General features: G+C 36.3%; 1 protein-coding gene across 23 annotated transcripts in view; it reads left to right on the forward strand.

Annotated features, from left to right (window-relative positions):
* Nucleotides 1-21,603, forward strand: part of PCNX1 (pecanex 1) — a 100,927-nt gene that overhangs the window by 52,224 nt on the left and 27,100 nt on the right. For all 23 annotated transcript variants that reach the window (XR_008466319.1, XR_008466320.1, XR_008466321.1 and 20 more), the window contains 15 exons: nt 290-322; nt 1,386-1,557; nt 5,165-5,275; nt 5,773-5,864; nt 7,157-7,266; nt 8,991-9,096; nt 10,816-10,908; nt 12,505-12,655; nt 14,809-14,950; nt 16,465-16,642; nt 17,057-17,165; nt 17,775-17,904; nt 18,955-19,013; nt 19,816-20,031; nt 20,460-20,713. Coding sequence is in view for 16 of the 23 variants with exons in the window: in XM_054200726.1 (XP_054056701.1) it covers nt 290-322; nt 1,386-1,557; nt 5,165-5,275; nt 5,773-5,864; nt 7,157-7,266; nt 8,991-9,096; nt 10,816-10,908; nt 12,505-12,655; nt 14,809-14,950; nt 16,465-16,642; nt 17,057-17,165; nt 17,775-17,904; nt 18,955-19,013; nt 19,816-20,031; nt 20,460-20,713 (1,956 nt within the window). In the remaining 7 variants the exon portion in view is untranslated. The remainder of the gene's footprint in view (nt 1-289; nt 323-1,385; nt 1,558-5,164; nt 5,276-5,772; nt 5,865-7,156; nt 7,267-8,990; nt 9,097-10,815; nt 10,909-12,504; nt 12,656-14,808; nt 14,951-16,464; nt 16,643-17,056; nt 17,166-17,774; nt 17,905-18,954; nt 19,014-19,815; nt 20,032-20,459; nt 20,714-21,603) is intronic.

A 21,603-nucleotide genomic window follows, 5' to 3' on the forward strand; every position in this document is an offset into this window, starting at 1 on the left:
TTTAAAATTAAAGTGCATAACACATTTTGTGTTTAAAAAAAACAATAGAAGTTCTAGAAACTAGGTTTGGTTTTTTAAAACCTTTAGCTGTAGACGTACACTCTTTGAACAGTGGTTTTTTTTTGGTTTAATACATTGTGGTATTTAAAAGCTGTACAGTTGCTTTGAAAATTGTAAAACTAATTGTAGATATTATTAAAAGAACTTTAATCAGGAATGTGTGTGTGGGGGGAGGTAAATGCACTTGTCCATAGATTGGGTAACTTTCCTCTTTCCGTTTTGGTTTCAGAGCGTTCAGCCAGATTCTTCTTCCCCCCGACATGTAAGTCATGGCCACGTGCCACTGGATTAACCTGGCAGATGTAGAACTTCCACATAAAATTAATCTTTTTATTTTGATCTTTTCAGCATTTTTCTTGGGTACCTTTTTATAAGGCACAAGAGGTGTATGTTGTCTTAGTCTGTGAGAAGGGAACTGATACTATTTCCACCTCCCGCTTTGTTTGTATTTAGCAATCACGTCCTCCCTGTTTTAAGCCTAGCTTCTGCTGTGGAGTCTTATCGTGATAAGTTTTTTGACAAATCTTTAGTATTCAAGCAATCATACTGAGAATTATTCCTAATGCTGTAATTTACTATGCTGGTATGAACTGACATGACTTTGCTGTTCTATTCTGGTCTTGTAGATCACTCAGTTGTCCTAGTGTGCACATAAACTTATTTTTTCACTCTATTAAGCAGAGTATGCAATGCTTTAGTGAGCATTAACATTTGAGCATGGAAATGTTAATGTGCTAGCGTTGCACAATATGTTTATATTCTGTTGTGCATCTGATAAATTGCCAAGACAAAATATTTTTGTTATGTCCTAAATTAGATATGAAAAAGCATTATTCCTCTGCAGCAAGCGTTCCTATTATTTTAGGTAATAAGCTGTGTGTTTTAGTGAACACACAAATGCAGATTTTTTTTTTCCCCCATCAGGAGCAGTATCTGAGTAATAAACTTTAATTGCATTTTCTTAAAAATTAATATATTATCTCTTGCTTATGAAGCCTAGTTAGAGTTTCTCTGGCATTTAGTATTGCAAGAATCATATTTTAAAACTTAGTAGATAATAAGGAAGGGTGAATATAGCTTAGTCTAACTTAAGCAAACTTGTCCTTTTTATATCAAAGCCACAAAAAAAAGACTTACATCAGTGCAAGGCAATGCATTAAAGATTTTATGAACAAAACTTAAGGATGTGCTGAGGTGACAGTATGTTAATTGGTGAACAATGATTAATTTTCGTTCTGAAACTGTCTGTAACAATAATAATTACTTTTTCTGCTAATAATGAAACAAATACCGGTTTTGTTGTGTTTTTTTTTTTTTTGAAACAGGGTCATAATCGTATCATAGCCTATAGTAGGCCTGTATATTTCTGTTTATGTTGTGGTCTTATTTGGCTGTTGGATTATGGCAGCAGAAACATATCTACAACAAGATTCAGGTTGTATGGAATGGCTTTCACCAACCCATTGCTGCTGCTGTCAGCCAGGGACTTAGTTATAGGTGAGTGGCCTTTTCATGGATTTTAATTGTTTGCTTCACCACAGTAGACATCTTTCCTTTTCCACTCTGCATCTTGTTATGACACTGTTGCAACATCACCTTCTAAATGCAGTTCTTTTAGTTTCCTTTGGAAAGAGTAGTTTTAGCTTTGCCAAAGTTTATGGGAAAATTCCCCCTTCTATAGCTTTGCTGTAACAAACTGCAGAGATGCCAACTAATACGGTGTCATAGGAAAAAAAAATATTTTTAGCTTTTTAATTATGTAGTATCTTAGTCTTCATCCCTGAAACTTCTGTTCTTTCTTCTTAGCTTGGACCTGGATAAGCTACCCTATGCTTGGACCTAGCTGCTCAGTAGTTAAAGAAATGTTTTGATTTGGACTCTTTTTGTACTTTCTAGAGGGGCTCATGGCACATGAGTATGACTTCTCTTAAACCAGGTTATTTGTGTTTAGCAATCAAGTGGAGCAGTATGGACACAATGTTTAAAAACACTATAGGCAGATTAAGTCTTATTTAATGTGTATCTTTGCAGAACAGGCCTATCGGCAGTACCAAAAAATACAATTTTGTGCTGTATGTGAGGTACTTGCATTGTATTCTGAGCAGCACAGTGCATTCATAATACTGCTGGTATTTAACACCCTCACCTCCAAAAGAATCCAACACAGAAAACAAACAACAACAAAGCCCACCAAAACCAACAAACCTTTCCCCTGTTTACTTACAAAATTTGTTGAAAACAGTAACAGCAGAGCCCATAAAAAGGAGAAAAAGAATGTAAACACTTGAAGACCATCTTATCATGGAAACTGTGCGTATTCTTTAAAGGAGCAAAGTTATTATCTAAAGGTCTGGATCACCTCTTTGGAGGGGGAAGAAAATACGTAAGAATTCATCTAAATTGAACAGACGTGCTCTTCAGTTGTACCAAAATATCTGGGCATGAAAGACTACAGCAGCTAAATGTTATGACTTCATGCCTCCAGTTCCTGGACAGTCTTCTGTCGAAGAAAAATTAAAACTTGGTATTGCTTTTGATTCTTCTTTCTTTTATTTTATTTTATTTTTGACTTTTAGTTGATTTATAAGAATTACCAATTTGGCATTTTGAGAATTAGTTTTTATTACTTGATTTTTAGGAGCATTCTGAATTTCTTACCTCATACTGTTTCCCCCTTCAACTTTCTGGTAGTAAATCTGTGCTTAAATGTAAATGCCTGGAGGGAAAAGGTCTAAGCCACTTATTTATGAACAGAGTATTGTCCAGGCATTTCCAGAGGTGCTTTTTTACAGATTCTATGGATCTGTCCATGCACTGGCATACTGAAGTTAAGACAGCAGATATTTTTGACTCATTCAAGATATGTAAAGATGTAAAAGTAGCTTCATTTCCCCTTGTTTATGCTCTGTCAATTTCAGAAATCTTTTCTTCCCTTTCCTATTACCTTGAGTGGTTGCATAATGTATAGCCATATCCCCATAAGGTAATACATAACTCTATGTAGGTGGTGTGTTGCATTGTGAAAGTGACCTACTTTTACAAAGTACTTAAGAGCCTTTTCCATTTTTAAAAAGCCATGCTGGCATCTTCATCAGGCCGTGTCCATTTTGGGATTAGCTTTTAAAACTTCTTGGTTCGGGAGTTCTGAATGCTTTTTCATCCTTATGTTTTACTGTTCTTCTTGGGTATCTTGTACCAGCTTTTATGTTCTGTTTTTCTTAGCAGTTCTGCCAATAAAAAAATCAGATTGCCAGAACAGCTCTCACTTAAAAAAAACAAACCAAAATAAAAACCTACACCCCCCCCTTTCCCGTAAACCCTTGCCTTTGGAGTAACTCTTAATGTTGCTGAACTACTGTTTCAAAAAGCTTTGCGTGTATTATACAGCAAGCTGGCTTCTAGCAAACATACTTTGTTAGCACAAAGTAAAAATCTCAGCTGTCTTTTTTCCCATTCCCAGGCGTAGCTACTAGAACAGCACAGGTGCAGGGCAAGGCAAACTTTGTGTCTAGATAGCATAATTGGTAAATAAAATAATTGCTGTGTCCTTGCCAACAGACAAGTGAGCACTAGTATAAATTTTTCATTTACTTATTTTGTGTCCCACATACTGGACTTGATCAGTTGGTCTAAATCTGCTCAGCGCTTATAACAATCACTTTCTGTTTTGACTTGCGTGGTTCCCATTAGAGAGCAATTCTGTTACAGACTTAATAGCAATCAGAAATGTTGGCTTTTTGCTGGGCTACTCTCTCTAAATTGCGTATTCTTAGATCTATTTTATGATTTTGTTTTCAGTGCACTCAAGAGTAGTTTAACTTACAGGCCTTGATGAAGCAGATTTGTAACCTGTCAGTGAGAGAACACTTTATTGTTTCTCTCCTATATAGGCTTCTTTGAGTAATGATTTGAGATCAAGGTTTGACTTGAGAATTCTGAAAAATGTTTTCTTCGGCTCCTTATATTTCCTAATTTGTATCGGTAAAGTGATGCAGAACTTAAAGTTTTTCCCAAGCTCTGAACCTACATGTTTTAAAACAACATTTAGTTATTTCATTTTACCAAGGAGTAGGGGAAAAAAAATAAAAATCAGATTCTCAGTAGCTATCGCACCGTAAATATTTCTAATGTGATATCCTCTAGTATCCAGCCATTCTGTGGATATAAAGTTAGAAATGTAAAATTGAGACTTGTGATTCTTTACAGGGTGCTTTAAAATTGGTTTCTTCTTTTGGTCACTGAAGCCACAGTCAATAAGGTTATAGAAAATCCTCCCTAAACTGTCAGATTTTTGTCTGTGAGAGTTATTTTAATGGTTTGTCCCTTCTGTCACTCAAAACCTAGAATTTGTAATATGCTGCTGCTTGTAAATTGTATCTGAACTACTTAAAGCTGTGTAAAAGACTGTTGTTTCTGCATATCTTATTCCTTAAGATGGAAAGTAAATGATACGTGCAGGTTAGGACACACTGTTCTTTTTATTAAGTGACGTTTGTATATCGTTGCATTCTTAAGTCCTGTAATTTGCAGAGGTTTTAATGGTTTATACAGTTACCCATTTTCATTTAAAAAAATAAAAAAGTCATTTAGGATCAGAACTTTTCAGAAGTGGTGTGGGAAAATGGGTAAAATTGTCAGACGTTATTAGTGGCAGAAAACCCAGAGGTGAAATGCTTGGCCTCTCTTATGTCACTGTGGCTGGTGTTAGCTTGCTCCTGTAACTCCAGACAGGCAGTTAGGCTTGCATAAGCCTCATTTACAATGAGTGAAAACTTACAGATCTTCTAATCTGTAAAGACTCTTGGCTGATCTTTGCTAAATAAAAATGGAAAGCCTGAATTGGCCTGCGTCCATTTCTACAGCGATTAAAATGGAAGTACAAGAAATCTGACTTACTGGTCTATGTAACCTCTATATTCAGTCAGTTCTGAGTCTTTGAAGTAGAGATTTGCATAATGGCTGTTTTTCTTAGAAATAATAGAAGTACTTCAGTGATGTTAAATGGTGTGTGTGATACCATAGAACTTGTAACTGAAGAGTACGTTACCATGCTATATTTTTCATATTCACCACTTTTTCAACTATTTTTTTTTTTCTTCCGTAGTGTTTACACTATGTTTCCCTATAGTATTCTTCATTGGTCTTCTGCCTCAGGTGAATACATTTGTGATGTATCTCTGTGAACAGCTGGATATTCACGTCTTTGGTGGCAATGGTGAGTGGTGGGGTTTCTTTTTATGTCAGCGTCAAAAGCATTAGATTAGGAACAGCCATCGGATTAGTAGGCTAGCTAAAAAAAATTAGTGATTACACTTTATTATTCCTACCCTCTAAACATAGAATACTAACTGTATTTTTTAAAAGGCTAAAGGTCTTGTGGTGGATTATCGAAAAATAGTTACTGTCCTAATAAGTCAGTCAAAAAGTATACTTTCTTCCCCGACTGGTTTCTGTTGCAGTTGTCAACCATTCTCATGGTAATGCTGTTGAAAAAATGAGGTGGTAAATAAAACCACATAAACTACTCTCTTAAAACAAAAAAAAAATCATTTGTAGGGGAAAATAAAGTAGTTACTGTGGGTTGGATTTTTTTTTATATCAGAGGGATGTTGCAACTAGGGGGTGGATAACTTTCTTAATCATTCAGAAGTATTTTGTATTGTAACCTAATTGCATAACACTGAATTTTTCTTTCTTTCCTATGATATTCAGCTACCACAAGCCTGCTTGCAGCACTTTACAGTTTTATCTGTAGTATTGTGGCAGTTGCCTTGTTGTACGGACTGTGCTATGGTGCCCTGAAGGTGAGCAAAATTTTAGACAGAGCATACCTCAATGTTTTGGGTTTTATTCTCTGCGTCTTTGTATCTTAGATACTTAAATATGCAGAAAGTGAATTAGAAATGTTAGTCTGATTTGATAGGGTTTTATACTTGCTCAGCTGTGATATCAATAAAGGAGATGCAATGCAGGAACAAAGCAGATTTTTTACTTTTGAAAGGGGTATGATTTGTGCCTGCACTAACAGGCTGTTTTTTTGTCTGAAAACGCATGACTCTTAGTCAGCTCCATTCTGCATTGATTCTTGAAAAAAAAATCATGTAAGTGTCTTGTTTGTAGCTCAGTCTTCATGTGTTGGTTTGTTAATCTCTCAAAACGGCTCATGTGAGTATTTTTTCCAGTACTGCAAACCAGAAATAGTCTTTTCATATTAATCTTTACTTGAAAATAAACCAGGAAATAGTTTGTAGTGTCAAAGTGAAGGTGCATGCCTCTCTAAAAGGTAGAGTTAGCTGGCAGGGGGTGGAACCCACCCAAAACCAGCAGCTTTTCCTTGCTTGAAATGCCATTCTGTTTGAAAACACTATTGTTTTCGTTCTGTTTGCTGGTTTCAGGTGTGTGTCAGTAATCAAATGCTCTTGATTCACAATTAACAGTAGCATGTGCGCCTTCCAGTTCGGAGTTGATGGGCTTTTTTCCACTCTGTCCAGAGGGTAAAAAGTTGCTAGAGGAAATACTCCCATGATGCCATCACCCGCAGAACATCATTAGCTTTCTGTGAATTTGTACATTTGTCTTACTAGCCTTTTGTAAACACATCTGTTCAAGATAAACAAACTTTAGCACAGAATCACTGTCTCATCTTTGCAGATCCAATACAAATTGTAAAATTCAAAATATTTTTGAAAAAAAAAAAATAAAACCACTGGTTTGATCTGAATTTAGCACATCAGAAAAAAAATAAATCTGAGTAAAAACATATGTAACTTTCAAAATTAAGAAGTGACTAAATGCAGCTCTAGGAACCTGTGATACAAGGAATGTAAGAAATTCTTCACAAGGGTTATGAAAACAGATGACTTTAGTGATTAAGGTGGTGTGGCCTTAAGGGACGTATACTATGTTAGAGTTTCTGATCTATAGTTAGACATAGGTAAATATTGAACAATATTTTGTACTAAAAGTCCTGTTTCATTTTTGTGGAATCGTAGTTAATATTTCCATGCTCTTACTAAGATGTACATAATTCTTGTATGCCAGATAAGTGTTTTATATAATTTGTCTCCTTTTTTTAACATTTCATTTCTGTTTCCAGGATTCTTGGGATGGGCAGCATATTCCAGTTCTCTTCTCCATATTTTGTGGTTTGTTAGTGGCAATATCGTATCATCTCAGCCGACAAAGTAGTGACCCTTCTGTACTTTTGTAAGTGACTCAGTTTGTGTACCTTCCCCAAGGAAGAAGCAAGTGCCAAGAGAACAATATTTATAATGTTAGATACTAGTACTGTTTGAACTGGTAGTCACCAGCATCATCATAGTGTGATACTGGTTCAGTAGTTAGAGAGCAATTCTCAAATTTTGCACTTAGTTCTGCCTCTAACAACAGCTTTTTGTTGTGACTTCTGGCAAATCACTTACATGCCAAAATTTAATTTGACTGCCTGCTGATGTTCTCTAAAATGCCAGTCAGATGCCATCTTTCTGGTGGTGTGTTTGTGCTGAACAGTCTGTACCCATTCTGTATTTAAAGAGGTGCTCAAAGCACTAGGTTAAGCTAAAGCCCACGTGGAGCTTTTTGAACCGTTTCTCTCACTTCGTTATTATGTTCTTATCTTCAGTGTTCCCTCAAAGCACTCTTTCAAATGATTTTGTCTCAGATGCAAGACAATAAGGATCAGTTGTTGTGATGAGCGTTCCTGTCTAGTAAGGGGAATTGCGTATTTGTGTTGCTGTTCTGAGTTGGAGTATTGATCTGATGATGAGAGTATTTATGATTCGGTTAATAATTAATGTGTAAAACAAAATAGTTCCAGTAGGAGAAACACCTCCCACACAATAGCCAATAGAGGCTCAGTCACATACCTGGGTTAGTCAGAGCTTAAACTTGGATTTAGATTTAGCCATAATGTTGGATGAATTTGATAAGCCGTAGTCTGAGGTAGATAGTGAGGGGCCTCTTCTGTGAACAGGGTGATTAATGATTCGCAAGTGTTCACACAGAAGGAAAATTCTTATCTTTAGGTTGACAACTAAACCTTGTCCTGTTACGTTTAGTTCAGATGACTTTACTTAGTTGGTATGAGGTCCTTGTCCCTAGATACCTCTTTTGTTCTTTCCAAGTATTAAAGCCTGGATGCTTATGATTGACCTGCAGGTTCACCTGTTCAGCAAGATGTGGGACAGTAAAGCATTGCAATACGTTGTGATATGTAATTTCCTTTGAAGGTCTAGGGCTCATTCTGTAGTGAGCTTCCTGTCCATAAAATGAAATAATACGTATTTCTGTACCACATAGGGTATTGTAAGAAAAATCACATTAAGGGCTTGTGAGACACTTAAGTATGGCTGGCAGTGCTGCATATGATTTTCTAAAAGCTTAGGCATAAATTGTTTGGGTTTTAGTACCAACAAGGTCTGCTAAGAATTTAGTAGTTTAGTCAGCATAGCTAATCCACGAATTAATCAGGGTAGTATAGAATATCTTTTTATTGCTTTTGAAGTTTGAATTAAGCCAAAGAATTCTTGGTTTTCTAATTGGTGATGACAAATAGACCACTTCTAAACTTTGCACCAAGTTACATTTCTGTTCAGTTACTTATGAACTAAAGTTTCGTGTCATGACTACTAAGAACTCCACTTGAAGTTCACTATTTGTTCAGTCACTCCTGTTGGTACTGGAGAAACTGCTGTTTAAAAAACATCTAGTGACTCATCTTGAATGGTGGTCACTGTGTGCAACCAGAGGTCTAATTCTTTCATGAAGTTGAGATCTCATCTTTGTAAACTTGTTCAGTCATGTGAAAGCACTAATATGCCAGGATTATTTTTTCTTGTAATCAACTTGTAATAGAACTTCTGACTTTGTTATTCTTCTAAAACCACATAGAACAATACATGCTTTTCAGTCGGTTCTTTTTTGTCTTTAAGCTCTTTAGTGCAATCAAAATTTTTTCCTAATTCTGAAGACAAAAATCCTGAGGATCCTCTGTCTGAAGTAAAAGATCCTTTACCTGAAAAGCTTAGAAATTCTGTGGTAAGTAGGCTTTTTAATTTATTTCTTAAATTCAGGCTTCATGCACATTGGTTTGCATAGCATCAATCTGGATCTTTCTTGGTTCACAATGCTTGATAATTACCATTCTGTTGATTAGAATAGATATCAGAGCATTTCCTTTAAATCTGCAGATCAACCAATGTACTACACTGAGTTTATATTTCAATTTAAGTTATTTAAAAGGAGGCATGTGAGAGAAATGGAATTCCCTAATGTGAATTCAGTGAAGCATCATGGAGGATTTTTTTTCTAGCTTATATTAATAATAAGAAATGATACTTGCTTTTGTGCAGAAATTAGTAGGAAAGAATTAATGGTAGCGAAACTATATTAACTCTATTTCTAGGTCTTATGAGCAAGACCTTTGTGTGTGCTGTTCCGGAAGTAGAAAATAAAAATTGTGGAAAGTGTTGTGAATTTTTTTTTTGGGATGGGTTGCTTGTTTGTTTTGGGGTTTGTAACAGATGTAACCTGTTCCATTTACTCCAGCACATACTTTGCATTTTTTGTACAAATTCACTCTAAATATTTATGTAAGTAGCAATATTTAAACATTATTCTCTTTCATACAGCAGAGCAGTAAGTAAAAGGCTTAAGAAGCTTAGTATATTGAACTTACACAAAAGGTTGAACATTTCACCTTGTGTAAGGCTTGGCTGTAGAAGAATAACAGTACAGATGTGTTTGTCCTAGTACAGCAGGCACAAGCATGACAAGGTGCAGAGTGTGGAAACTGCAAGTAAATATTTAGAACAGCAAAACTGCAGTTCTTTTAATGCTTAACAGGAGAGAATGACTATAGGAGCTGCAGGCTCCTCTTTAGCTCTCAAACTGTTGTTCGTCACCGAGGGGGCAGGGGAGTTGAGGATTATGAGGATTTCTTTTGGTGTTTTTAAAATTGGAACTTGCTGATTTAAAAAAAAAGTTGTATCCCTAGAAGTTAAGACCTTGCACAATAATTGCTGTGTGTAATTATTTGGGCAATCTTGGAATAGTTAATTCTTCAATGATTTTCTGGGCTGAAAATATTAATACTGTATTTACAGAGTAGGAACAGGTCTGAGCTTGAAAATTCTTGAGTTGTAGAGGCCCTAAGTACGTATTGCCCCCTTGTGACTGAATCTGGCATTATTTGTTTTGTTATTTTTAGCCCACTATCAACAGCTTGTCTTCATTTTTTAGGGGTAACAAAAAATTCAAACTCTTTCCTCAGGGTCATTGCAAAGCTATCCTTTACCCTTCTGCAAAGGAGTGGGGAAAAGGGTTAAAGAGCCTAGTTGTTTCACCTGGTCATTAGTTCTGTCTAGGCATCTGTCTTCCAGAGCTCTTAATTGCCCCATAGTCTAAACAATTCTTAGATCATAAATGGGAAATTTGGTTAGCCCTTCCAGCTCTTTTGTCAGTGTTGTAGGGGGGGGTCCTTATACCCCCTCACAGTCCAGAATGAGAGAGAGAATATATTGGGTATATTAATTTCTCCTGCCACACTTTGGGTATGCATCTTTCTGCTTAACTCATTTGAACTAGTGGTCTTAGCTGTAAGATTTATATTCTGAAATTTCTGATAACTTCAATGGAAGTAATTAACACTGGCATAATTTGAAAATCTTTAATCAGTTACTGTGTTACTGCCAATGGGCAGTAAGAATCTGAACCAAAGCTGGTATTTTCTAAAATTATTTTGTTTTGATTCCCCAGAGTGAACGATTACAATCTGACCTGATTGTGTGTATAGTCATTGGTGTACTCTATTTTGCAATTCACGTCAGTACAGTATTTACAGTTTTACAGGTAAGGTGTTCCATCATGTCTGACACTTGTCTTCTACGTAGAAATACTCTAATGTGATATAGTGCTTATTCTGGTAGTGCACTGGGTTTCCTGACTAGTTTTAGGTGATCTTTAAATATATAGTGTGACAAGTACATGACCAAAGATCTTCATGTTCCAGTTTTTTGTGCTCAAAAACTGTTCTTTGCCTGTTCTTTCCTAGTTTCTTCTTACATTTTGGATTTTTATTTTAGTCTCTGACACAAAATGCCCTCTTTCACTTAATCTCTCGCTGTCAGGATCATTTTGGAGTAAGAAAAAAATAAACTTTTTCTTAAAAAAAAAAAGTTTAAAAGGTTTAATTCTTAAAGATTGAGGGTACGAGCCTTGACTTGGCAATTGCGTGCTAGCGTGGCTTTTTGTAGACCATGGTATAGGGGAGTACCCCTTTACTGGAATGCTTATTTACAGGACTTCAAAGAGCCTTTGAGTTTCAAGTTTTTTATTTGTTGGTCTAGCTAATATTACTGCTTTGGATACTTTTAATGTGTATATATGACTCCTACTGGATGATGATGATGACATGGGACCAGATCCTGTGCTTGAATTTGTTTAGGTAAAGGCATTTGCCTAAAGAGTTGCAGTTACTGAATTTCTTATTTTGGTATTCCTGTAGAGGAATGATTGGTTAGCTTATGAAAAGCCTTATGTCAGGCAAATGAAAGTTTCTTGCATGTGTTTTAGAAGGATTTTACCCTCCCACTGCTGCCTGCAGTTAAAGTGAGAAACTAATTTTAAAAAGCATATGCATTTAGGTAGCTTCAGGTTTACAGGTGAAGTGTCCTACTTAAGCGAGTGTACTAGTTTATTCTAAGGAAAGTATCTATTCCATTTTATGGCTGGACTTCAGCCCTCCTGAATGATACTTTCTGCCATATTTGAGAAACTTGGCTATATGCTCTTTACCAGTTGTATAGTTCAATAGGCTTGGGCTTCACAGAATTTCTGAATCAAGAGCTTGTAACAATCTTAAATTTGCTACAACATATCTAGAAATTTAGAGAAAATTTTAATGCGTAGAAAGCATTACTGTGAAATCCAGTCTTCATACCATATTAATACAGTGTATTTTGTGACTTCTGTGAGAGTTTGGTCCTGGTAGGATCAAAGGGTCGTCTTATTCACCTTCTTCTCAGGAGAATGTGAGATTAGTGATTTGTTTTTCCTTATGCTTATACTTCCTTTTATCCAGAAGATTAAAATGTAAATTTTAAATTTTAAAAATGTTCAGCCTTTAGAGGATAATGGCTTTATCACTTATAAAATGAAGTGCAGATGGGTCAGAAGCAATAGACTATGAAGGAAGATTGGTGTACTATTTTTACTTTAAAATACTTCTCAACTTAGTGAAAATTGGTTAGAAATAGATGGTTTATTCTCTCACAGGCATTTCTTGTTTGATCTTAAAGTTGTTAGTACAGCTTCTTATGAAGAAATACATTCCCAACTTACTATTACAGGAGCACCTGCCTAGATGCTGGAAAAGGTATTTCATTATTAGTGTATGATTTTGTTTATAAAAATACAAATCTTAATTTCTTCAATTCTTCTTTTTAGCCTATTTTAAGTTATGTTCTCTATGCATTGGTGGGTACGGTAGGCTTTGTGACCCATTATGTTCTGCCTCAACTCCGAAAGCAACTTCCTTGGCATTGCTTTTCTCACCCGCTGCTGAAAACCAAGGAATACTATCAGTTTGAAGTCCGAAGTAAGTATCATTCATGACACTTTTTTGAACTTGATGTAGTTGCTGACCAACTTGTGTTACCTGTTGATACACTTAATCTCTTTTCTTTATTATTCTCATCACTGGAGTATTTAATGACATCTAATCTAGAAATGTCTTACTTTCTCAGTTCCTTGTGCTTTGGTATCTCTTAACTGATCATGATAAAATATTACATGTGCTAACATTATCTCAGAGCAGTTCCATTAAAGCACAGTCTTCAAAATCTTAAGTTGCAAAGTTTGTGCTAATCATTGCCTTAATTTTTTTATAAAGGTAGAATGTGTTTCCCAGGTATTTCTTCAAGATAGTAAGTTTTAAAATGTTTTAGAGGATTGGGTATGGTGAATGCTGTTGGAGATTCATCTTGTCATGGATTTGATTCTTAATGGTATTGTTGACGTGTTTAACAACAGAAAGTAGTGCAAGTGGCCTACTAAGGGACCAGTCTCGCTAGCTGACCTGCGTAGACATGCACTTGCACCTTGTGTTAAAGTCTAGATTTCCATGAAATCTTTCCCTGGATGCTGCAGAAAATATGAATTAGTTATACTGCTGATCAGTTTTCCAGTATGTACTGGTAGATTGTGGGGTCTCTGCTGTTAACAATAAAAATGTTCCAACAGTGGACTTAAGAAATTTATATCAAAAATAACTCAACTAGAGAAGCTACAGTTGGTGCCCTTTTGCTGATAGCTGACTTCAGTATTTCCGTATGTAGTAGAGTTTTCAGGAAAGATGAAAGTCATATCCAGTAATGTTAAACGTAAGTTTGTAGCATCTCCTGATTTGGTCCCTGTAACTTAAAGAGAACTCATGCCATGTCAATGACTAATTGTCCTTATGGCTTCTATTGTAGAAAAGGAACTTCACTTTTTGCTAAGGCTCTTCATATGCAGTTGTTCATAGCAATGAAGAGGGGTGGGCCTTTATGTATGCAGTAGTGTTTAACATAACTTTTGACATAAGCTTTTCCAGCCTATATTTGTACTGCTTTGTAAAATAAATTTTCTCGTTGTCTTCATTTGTGTTAATTTAAAAGGGAGCAAACCTGTTATATATTTCATGATTATTGTAGAAGTTTAAAAGAAGTTCTTAAGTCTGACACCTGTGTTGGCAGGTTACGTATGCTCTTCTGTATTGTAGAGCGGTAAACCAGAAAGCTTTTAGTTCAAATATGGTTGGAAAACATCCTTTTGCATGAGATAAAATGCGTAATGTCAAACAGTTTCATTAGTATCAATGTTGAAATCATTGAAGAGTTGGCAACCCAGTTTGTTTCCTGTCAAGTGCAGTAAGCAAATAGCTTGCAAACTGTTATCTTGTAATATATTTTGTATACATGTGTAACAGTGCAAAACCTCTACTGGGGCTACCAATGGTATCTTAGAAGGAACTTCTCTTCGTTTCAGTCAGATAAAACTATGAAAGCCCATGTCATGGTTTAACCCTAGCTGGCAACTAGGACCACACAGCTGCTCGCTTACTCCCCTGCCTCACCGATGGGATGGGGGAGAGAATCAGAAGAGTGAAAGTGAGATAAAGACAGTTTAATAGGTAGAGCAAAAGCCGCACACGTGAGAGAAGCAAAACAAGGAATTCATTCACTGCTTCCTATGGGCAGGCAGGTGTTCAGCCATCTCCAGGAAAGCAGGGTTCCATCACGCGTAATGGTTACTTGAAAAGACAAACACCATCACTCTGAACATCATGCCTTTCCCCTTCCCCTCCCCAGCCCTCAGCTTTATATGCTGAGTGTGACATCACATGGTATTGAATATCCCTTTGGTCACTTGGTGTCAGCTGTCCCGGCTGTGCCCCCTTCCAGCTTCATGGGTGCCTCCTGCCCTCTTGTTTGCAGGCCAGTAATAGAAGCTGAAAAGCCCTTGGCTACTTAGCAGCAACTAAAACATTAGTGTTATCAACATTATTTTCATCCTAAATCCAAAATACAGCACTAGACCAGATGCTAGTAAGAAAACTAACTCTATCCCAGCTGAAACCAGGACAGTCCAGTACGAGAATGCAGTTAATGTTTGGCTTCACAAATTACTTGGATCAACAATCTTTATTCTGTTATCTGAGTTTGATTTGACAGTGCAATCTGATTTCTTCTTTTTATTGTATCTTAATAGATGCTGCACATGTTATGTGGTTTGAGAAACTTCACATTTGGCTCCTTTTTGTAGAGAAGAATGTTATCTATCCACTGATAGTCCTCAATGAGCTTAGTAGCAGCGCTAAGAATATTGCTAGTCCAAAGAAACTGGATACTGAGTAAGTAGAAAAGGTTATCAAGTAATCTGAGCAAGTCTGCTGTGGTGCAAAATTAAATAGTGAGTTCTGTCCTCAATGGGAAGACAGTTAATGCTATTGCCTTAAAACGATGGCAAGGAATAAATAATTTTATTTGAAAGCTCTTATAGAACCGAGTCACCTTGTTGACTTAAACTGAATGGAGTATTACAGTGTTAAACTAGGAACCTACATGAAGATAAATTATTCCATTCATAGCATATATTGTAAAGATTGCAGGTTGCAGAATTATTTAGTAGTGTGATATCAGAATTTCCCTGTTGATCTTTAGATTCTAAGATACAATTATCTGGACTGCAAGTTCAAGATAGTGACAGTACATTCTGATATTTTTGTCACGTGTAAGCTTTAAGACTTGTGTAATGTTCCCTGAGTTGGTGTCCAGCTTGCAGCCTCTCTACAGCTTTCTGCTCTCATCAAGGAATTCCCCAGGCCTTCCAGCCCCTAAGTATAGTCTGTATCCAGATGGAATTTCACACTTCCTCTTAAATTGAGCCTTAGTTATAATTCCTCAAGCAGTGTATCTCAGTAAATGAGAGTTCAATGCATTTTGAGAGAGGCCCTGCATTTTTTGCCTCCAAGAACAATGACCAGGTGTCTTTTTTGGATTTGAAGTTCTATTGATTTAGAACAGAAGTGTTGTAGAGAAAATAAATCTTGAAGCAAAATGGAACATATATTTGAGGAGAAGGGGGGTGTTGGATTTTTTGGGGCAGAGGTTTGGTTTGTTTCTTTCTTTAAGTTTAATAATCTCTGGATTTAGTAAACTTTTGCCTTGGGTTCATTATTCTTGTCACTACAAGATCTTTGGGAGGAATATTGCCACTACATTACTTTAACATTATTTTTATAGCCCTTTGATAAGTCAGTTACTATCTGTGAAAAAGAATATCCCTGTAAGTTTATCATTAAGTTGTGTCTCCAACTATATAAGCTAGACCAGTATAGGCATGCAGGAAATAATGATAATCCAGTGTTCACTAACATCCTCTTGCTGACTAACCTAGAGCACTGTAGCATTTTTGTGTCTCAATATTCATAACCTAAATAAAGATCAGGTTTCTGTTCAGAGCACAAGGATATTTCACCTCTTATTTTTATTTTTTTTAGTGAGACTCTTACAAATAGTGCGTATCCTGGAATATTGATTGTCTTGAGAATACTGATAGGAAGACTTGGATGGTAATCTTTAAAAATAAAATTAAAAATCTGATGTTGACTTTAAAAAAAAACCAAAAGAAAACCAAAACAAAAAACAAAACAAAACAAAAAAAAAAAAAAAAAAAAAAAACAAAAAACAAAAAAACCAACCCACAACAAACCAAACGTAGCCCCCACCCAACTCCAAAAGCAAACCCAAATCTAAACCTTGAGTTTGAAGAGATTGGTATTGCATGATAGCAACAGTTTAGGTGGTCTTTAAACCCTGTTCGGGCAGCAGATAAGTAACTGTGTTGTGTGAATTTCTTACACAGGTTGGGTGCTTTAATGATCACAATAGCTGGCTTGAAGTTACTGCGTTCATCATTCAGTAGCCCAACGTGCCAGTATGTCACTGTTATTTTCACAGTGCTCTTCTTTACTTTTGATTACAAAAGTTTTACTGAGACCATGCTGCTAGATCTCTTCTTCATGTCCATACTCTTCAGCAAGGTAACTTTAACTCTCTATTTCTAGGTGTTTCAGGTCATCCAAAAGGGAAAACAGATAGTCCTAACTGATAGGTAATCCTCCAGATCATCAGTCCTGTTGGTACTGTAATCAATATGCTATAAGACAGCTAAGACTTCTCCTTCCCAAATCACTTATGTTTGCTTGAGAAAGCATATGTAACTTCCTAAAAATCTCACGTTTCTGTTAGTAGAACAATGAAGTGTTTGCTTCAATGACGTTATTTGCTTCATTCTTACATCCTTTTTGTAAGTCTCAAGGCTTCTGGTAGACCAGTAAGAACTTTAGGGTGACCAGTAAATTTCTCAGGATATTTATGTACTGCAAAGCTTGTTAATTCTCAGCCAAGTAACTAAACTTTTCTTCTCTTTTTCTTCTTTTTTTTTTTTCCTGTAGCTTTGGGAACTCTTTTATAAATTGAGATTTGTATATACCTACATTGCCCCCTGGCAGATCACATGGGGATCTGCTTTCCATGCTTTTGCCCAGCCCTTTGCTGTGCCACGTATCCTTTGAAAATGCAGACTTTCCTGAAGTTGTGTATGTATAACATCTGAATGTTGCATTGTAATGGATTATGTATTATGGGCTAAATCTACTGAATGAACAGGTTTGTCTAGTGAGTACTTATGAAAAACCGTACACTTTCTGCCTTGCTACAATGTTATGAATTATACAGTAGCAGGTACAGTAGGAATAGAACTCCGACATAAAAGAAATATAGAGCAGGAATTATTTCATTCTGAAAATGACAGCTTTTCTTATGACAGTCATTCCCTTCTTCAAGAGTCACTAACTATGGTTTTAGTTCTTGAGTTTTGCATTTTAAGCTTCTGTAGACTGATTTGAATGGAGTGTTGAGTTAGTATTCTCTGTAGCATTTTGAGAAAGAATGACCACCGTGTTTAGTGCCAAATTTTAACCTCTTTCTGTTTTTAAAACAAAAAATAACCCCCTTATTGCTGGAGATGCTGTAAGGATACTTTGTTCCATAAAACTCCTCAGAGGTCTTGTTTTGCTCTTAATTGGTATTGCTGTCTATTTCAGGTACTATCACAGAAGTTTGAAAAAAAGTAGTTGTTACTTTGCTTTCCTTAATTCTGTTATCCTACAGATTCTGCAATGTTGTTTGTCCAAGCAGCTGTGTCAGCTTTCTTCTCTACTCCCCTGAATCCTTTTCTGGGAAGTGCAATATTCATCACTTCATACGCCAGGCCTGTCAAATTCTGGGAAAGAGATTACAAGTAGGTGAAATAAGACCTTTAAAGTTTGTGTCCTTTGTTTTTAGTAATGTAACTATGGCTAAATATGTTGGTTTGGTTTGTTTTTTTTCCTCCAAGTGTTGCTATTTTCTTTTGCAGAGAAAACTAGCTTATAGCACTGAAATTTTCAATGAACTTGTTTCTGAAATACTGTAGCAGCTGTTTTTATACTAGCAACATTTGCTTTAGCTTAAGTAATTACTACTTGGAGGTATGCCATCCTGGTAATTTTTTAAACATAAAAATTATAGTATTGTAAAGTGCAGTTTTAATCAGAAAGTGAATTTATGTACAAAAAGGCTTTGAGGGGCAGTTCATAACTGTATTTGACCTGTGTTCATTATTGCTTGTTTCACAGCTAAAACTGGCTAACCTCAATATATAAGTCTTTAAAGAAAATCTCTTTTGTTCAAGGTGGATTCAGTAGTAAAAGATTCTTCTTTTCAGATTATACCTCCCTGGGTTTTCTTTCTCCAAAGTCCACTATTGTTGATGGCGTATCGGATCAGTGAAATGTTAGATAAACAGCATAGGGCAAGATAAGCTGGTATTTATAGAGAGTTCTGGTATTTATGGAGAATTGATTTTTTCATTTCAATGCTTTATTGCTTTTTCCCTTCCAACACTAGAACAGCTTAAATACAATGTTCCAAATCTTACGTTAAAGCATTAAGGTTGTAACTTCAGCCAATGAAATAACTTTCTGAAAATTGCCCTTTCAGTAAAGTCTATTGGAATGTTAGGTGTGCTGATGTAATTGTTTGTAAGTCTGTCACATGTAAAGCTAAAGATTATTCTGTGGCTACCTACTGTGGATAAACTTTATTACGTATTGGATCATATTGCTATTATAGGCCGAAAAAGCTTTTACATGAGAAGAGCAGCAAACTTGCATATAAAATTATTTAAAAATAACTTTTTGAATCTATTTCAGTGGGAATTTTTTTAACCATTTTTTTTCTGTTAGTATTTCTTCCCTTAGATTTTCTTACAGTAATAAATTTTGTTAAGTATGCCATATTTTATTTTCAGCACAAAGCGTGTGGATCATTCGAATACAAGGCTGGCTTCTCAGCTTGATCGAAACCCAGGTAGCTTTCCTAGTCTGCCTTCTTGTTTGGTGGTGGTGGCTTGGCTTTTTTTGGTGGGTTGTTCTTAGGGGTTTTTTGGTGGGCTTTGCTTATTTTATGTGTGTTTGTGGGTTGGAGATTTTTTTTGGGGGGTGGGGTGGGGTAGTTGGTGTTTTTTTCAAATGTAAATGGATATTTTTTTTTTAATAGGATTGATGATCGGTTTGCTCTCTGGTCTTCTCCAACCCTGCCCAACCATTCTATTCTGTCTACTGTTATTTTCTCTTCCATCATCTCTCTATTGCTTTATTCTTTAGACTCTCCTATAGGTTTTTCTTGTCTTCCCCCTACCTTTATGTGTGTCTGCTTTACTACTTTATTTATAATCGTAGTATGTGTTGAGCTGTCTTGCTTTTTATTCTTAAGTAATTAAAAAAAGGCAAACATTATTTGAAGGTGTCTCTGTTGTGGTAATGAGAACAGTACAACAGTCATTACTGAGATTCTTCTGTGCTCATCTGCTTTTATACTTTACTATGTGGAATAGATTGATGGGAAATGTGTGAATGGATCTGAAGGAATAATTTGGAGGATGGAGGACTGACTAAGAAGGGAGAAGATTTGGTCAAAAGTACTAAATGTCACTTATCACTCGTTTTGAGTAGTTGTCCCTTAAAAAAGGGTGTCTGTGTGTGGAGAATGACCTTGAAACAAAGTTGCTGTTAAGAAAATTGTAGAATTCAATGTGAAAGTGATAATTGACATTCAAGCTTCATGTTTTTCTGCAGATTCAGATAATGACCCAAATCCAATCTTCCTGCAGGTTCAGATGATAACAACCTGAATTCAATCTTCTATGAACATTTAACCCGTTCCCTTCAGCACAGCCTATGTGGAGACTTGTTGTTGGGTCGCTGGGGAAACTATAGTACTGGGGACTGCTTCATCCTAGCCTCTGACTACCTCAATGCACTAGTACACCTTATAGAGATAGGAAATGGCTTGGTCACCTTCCAGCTGAGGGGACTTGAATTCAGAGGTGAGCATGTTACACTTCCTTAACTGTCTGTACTAAAAAGTGGGTTTCTGCTTTGGAAACTTCAGTTATTTTCAGTTCAGTCCTGTAAATTAATTGCTTTGAAAATGGGCTGCAGAAGGGTCTCTTTATGCCCCTGTCACTTGTGAGCAAAACTAGCTTGCTGTCGCAGAGTTGATGCTAAGTCTCTCTTTCCATTTTAGTGCAATATGTCTACCATAATTGAATCTTAGAGACACTTAACTAAAATGTGATCCTAGAGTGATAAATTAAGCTAACCAAATCTTTTGTGTTCGCTGGCAGGTAGTTCACTTGGTGTTACAGAAACATAATTGAAGATGGGTTGGATTCTAAATACTTTTAAACACAAGTCAATGTTAAAGCAATCATAGCAAGTGTTCAAGTCTGTCTTCTTTTCTGTATTTCCTAAGGAACCTATTGCCAGCAACGAGAAGTAGAGGCCATCACTGAAGGTGTAGAGGAAGATGAAGGTTTTTGTTGCTGTGAACCAGGCCACCTTCCTCACATGCTTTCCTTTAATGCCGCCTTTGGGCAGCGTTGGCTGGCTTGGGAAGTGCTTGTGACAAAGTATGTCCTGGAGGGCTATAGCATCACTGACAACAGTGCAGCTTCCATGCTTCAAGTCTTTGATCTCCGGAAAATTCTCACCACTTACTATGTGAAGGTATGATTCCGATCAGTGCAACCCTTGGTGGGTAAGTAGGCTGGATTACATCTGGGAACTGCTTAATGTCTTGAATTTTCATATGAGGATCATGGAATGTGATACAAATTATAGATGTCTGAACATCTTCATCAAAGGAGGACAGAGTTTGCCGTACTGATGATCACTTGATAACTCTGGTGCATGAGCAGGACAATGACTCTGTAGTCTAGAACAGAGAGAGGACACTTTCCATCTGAGGCTGGAGTAGAAACTTGAAAGCTGTTACCCAAATGTAATAGCTCCGTTGTAAATGAAAAGTTAAATAGATTGTTTCTCTTGGAGAAAGTCAAGCTGCTTTGGTCTTTAAATGCTGTCCAACCAATATTGGTTGGTTTGTTTTGCGTTTTTTTGAAGAAAAAAAAAAAAGTAGCCCTGTCCTGTAGTTGTAAGAAGACTCTAGGCCTCGGACCCTTTCAGATAATCAGTTTACTAATTGCAGTATTTCATAAGCTACCCTTTTTCAGAGATCTGAAAATTTTCATGTTGAAATATTTCCAAGATACTTATACGCACAAGTTGTTGGTCACTTGTGTCCCGTTCCTCCTCCCACCACCACCCAAAAAACCCACACAAGAGTGTTAAACTGTCTTGTCTTTTATTTAGCATTTGAATTCTTCAGAAATTCAATATCTAAGCCTCAATGATAACCAGATAAAAATTCCTGGGTATTTGTTTGTTTTTCTGCAAAATTACGGTGAGAGTCCTGTCCCATCCTTCTTTCTTTTCCTTATTCCTTCAGTGCCTGCTTCATAAATCTTGGCAGTCTTTGGTGTTTCTGTGCAAATTTGTTTCATCTCCGGGCTAAATAAACGCAAATATGTATTACTTTTGTTCATTACCAGGAAAAT

This window comes from Rissa tridactyla, chromosome 4, assembly GCF_028500815.1.
Source record: "Rissa tridactyla isolate bRisTri1 chromosome 4, bRisTri1.patW.cur.20221130, whole genome shotgun sequence".
Classification (NCBI taxonomy): Eukaryota; Metazoa; Chordata; class Aves; order Charadriiformes; family Laridae; genus Rissa; species Rissa tridactyla.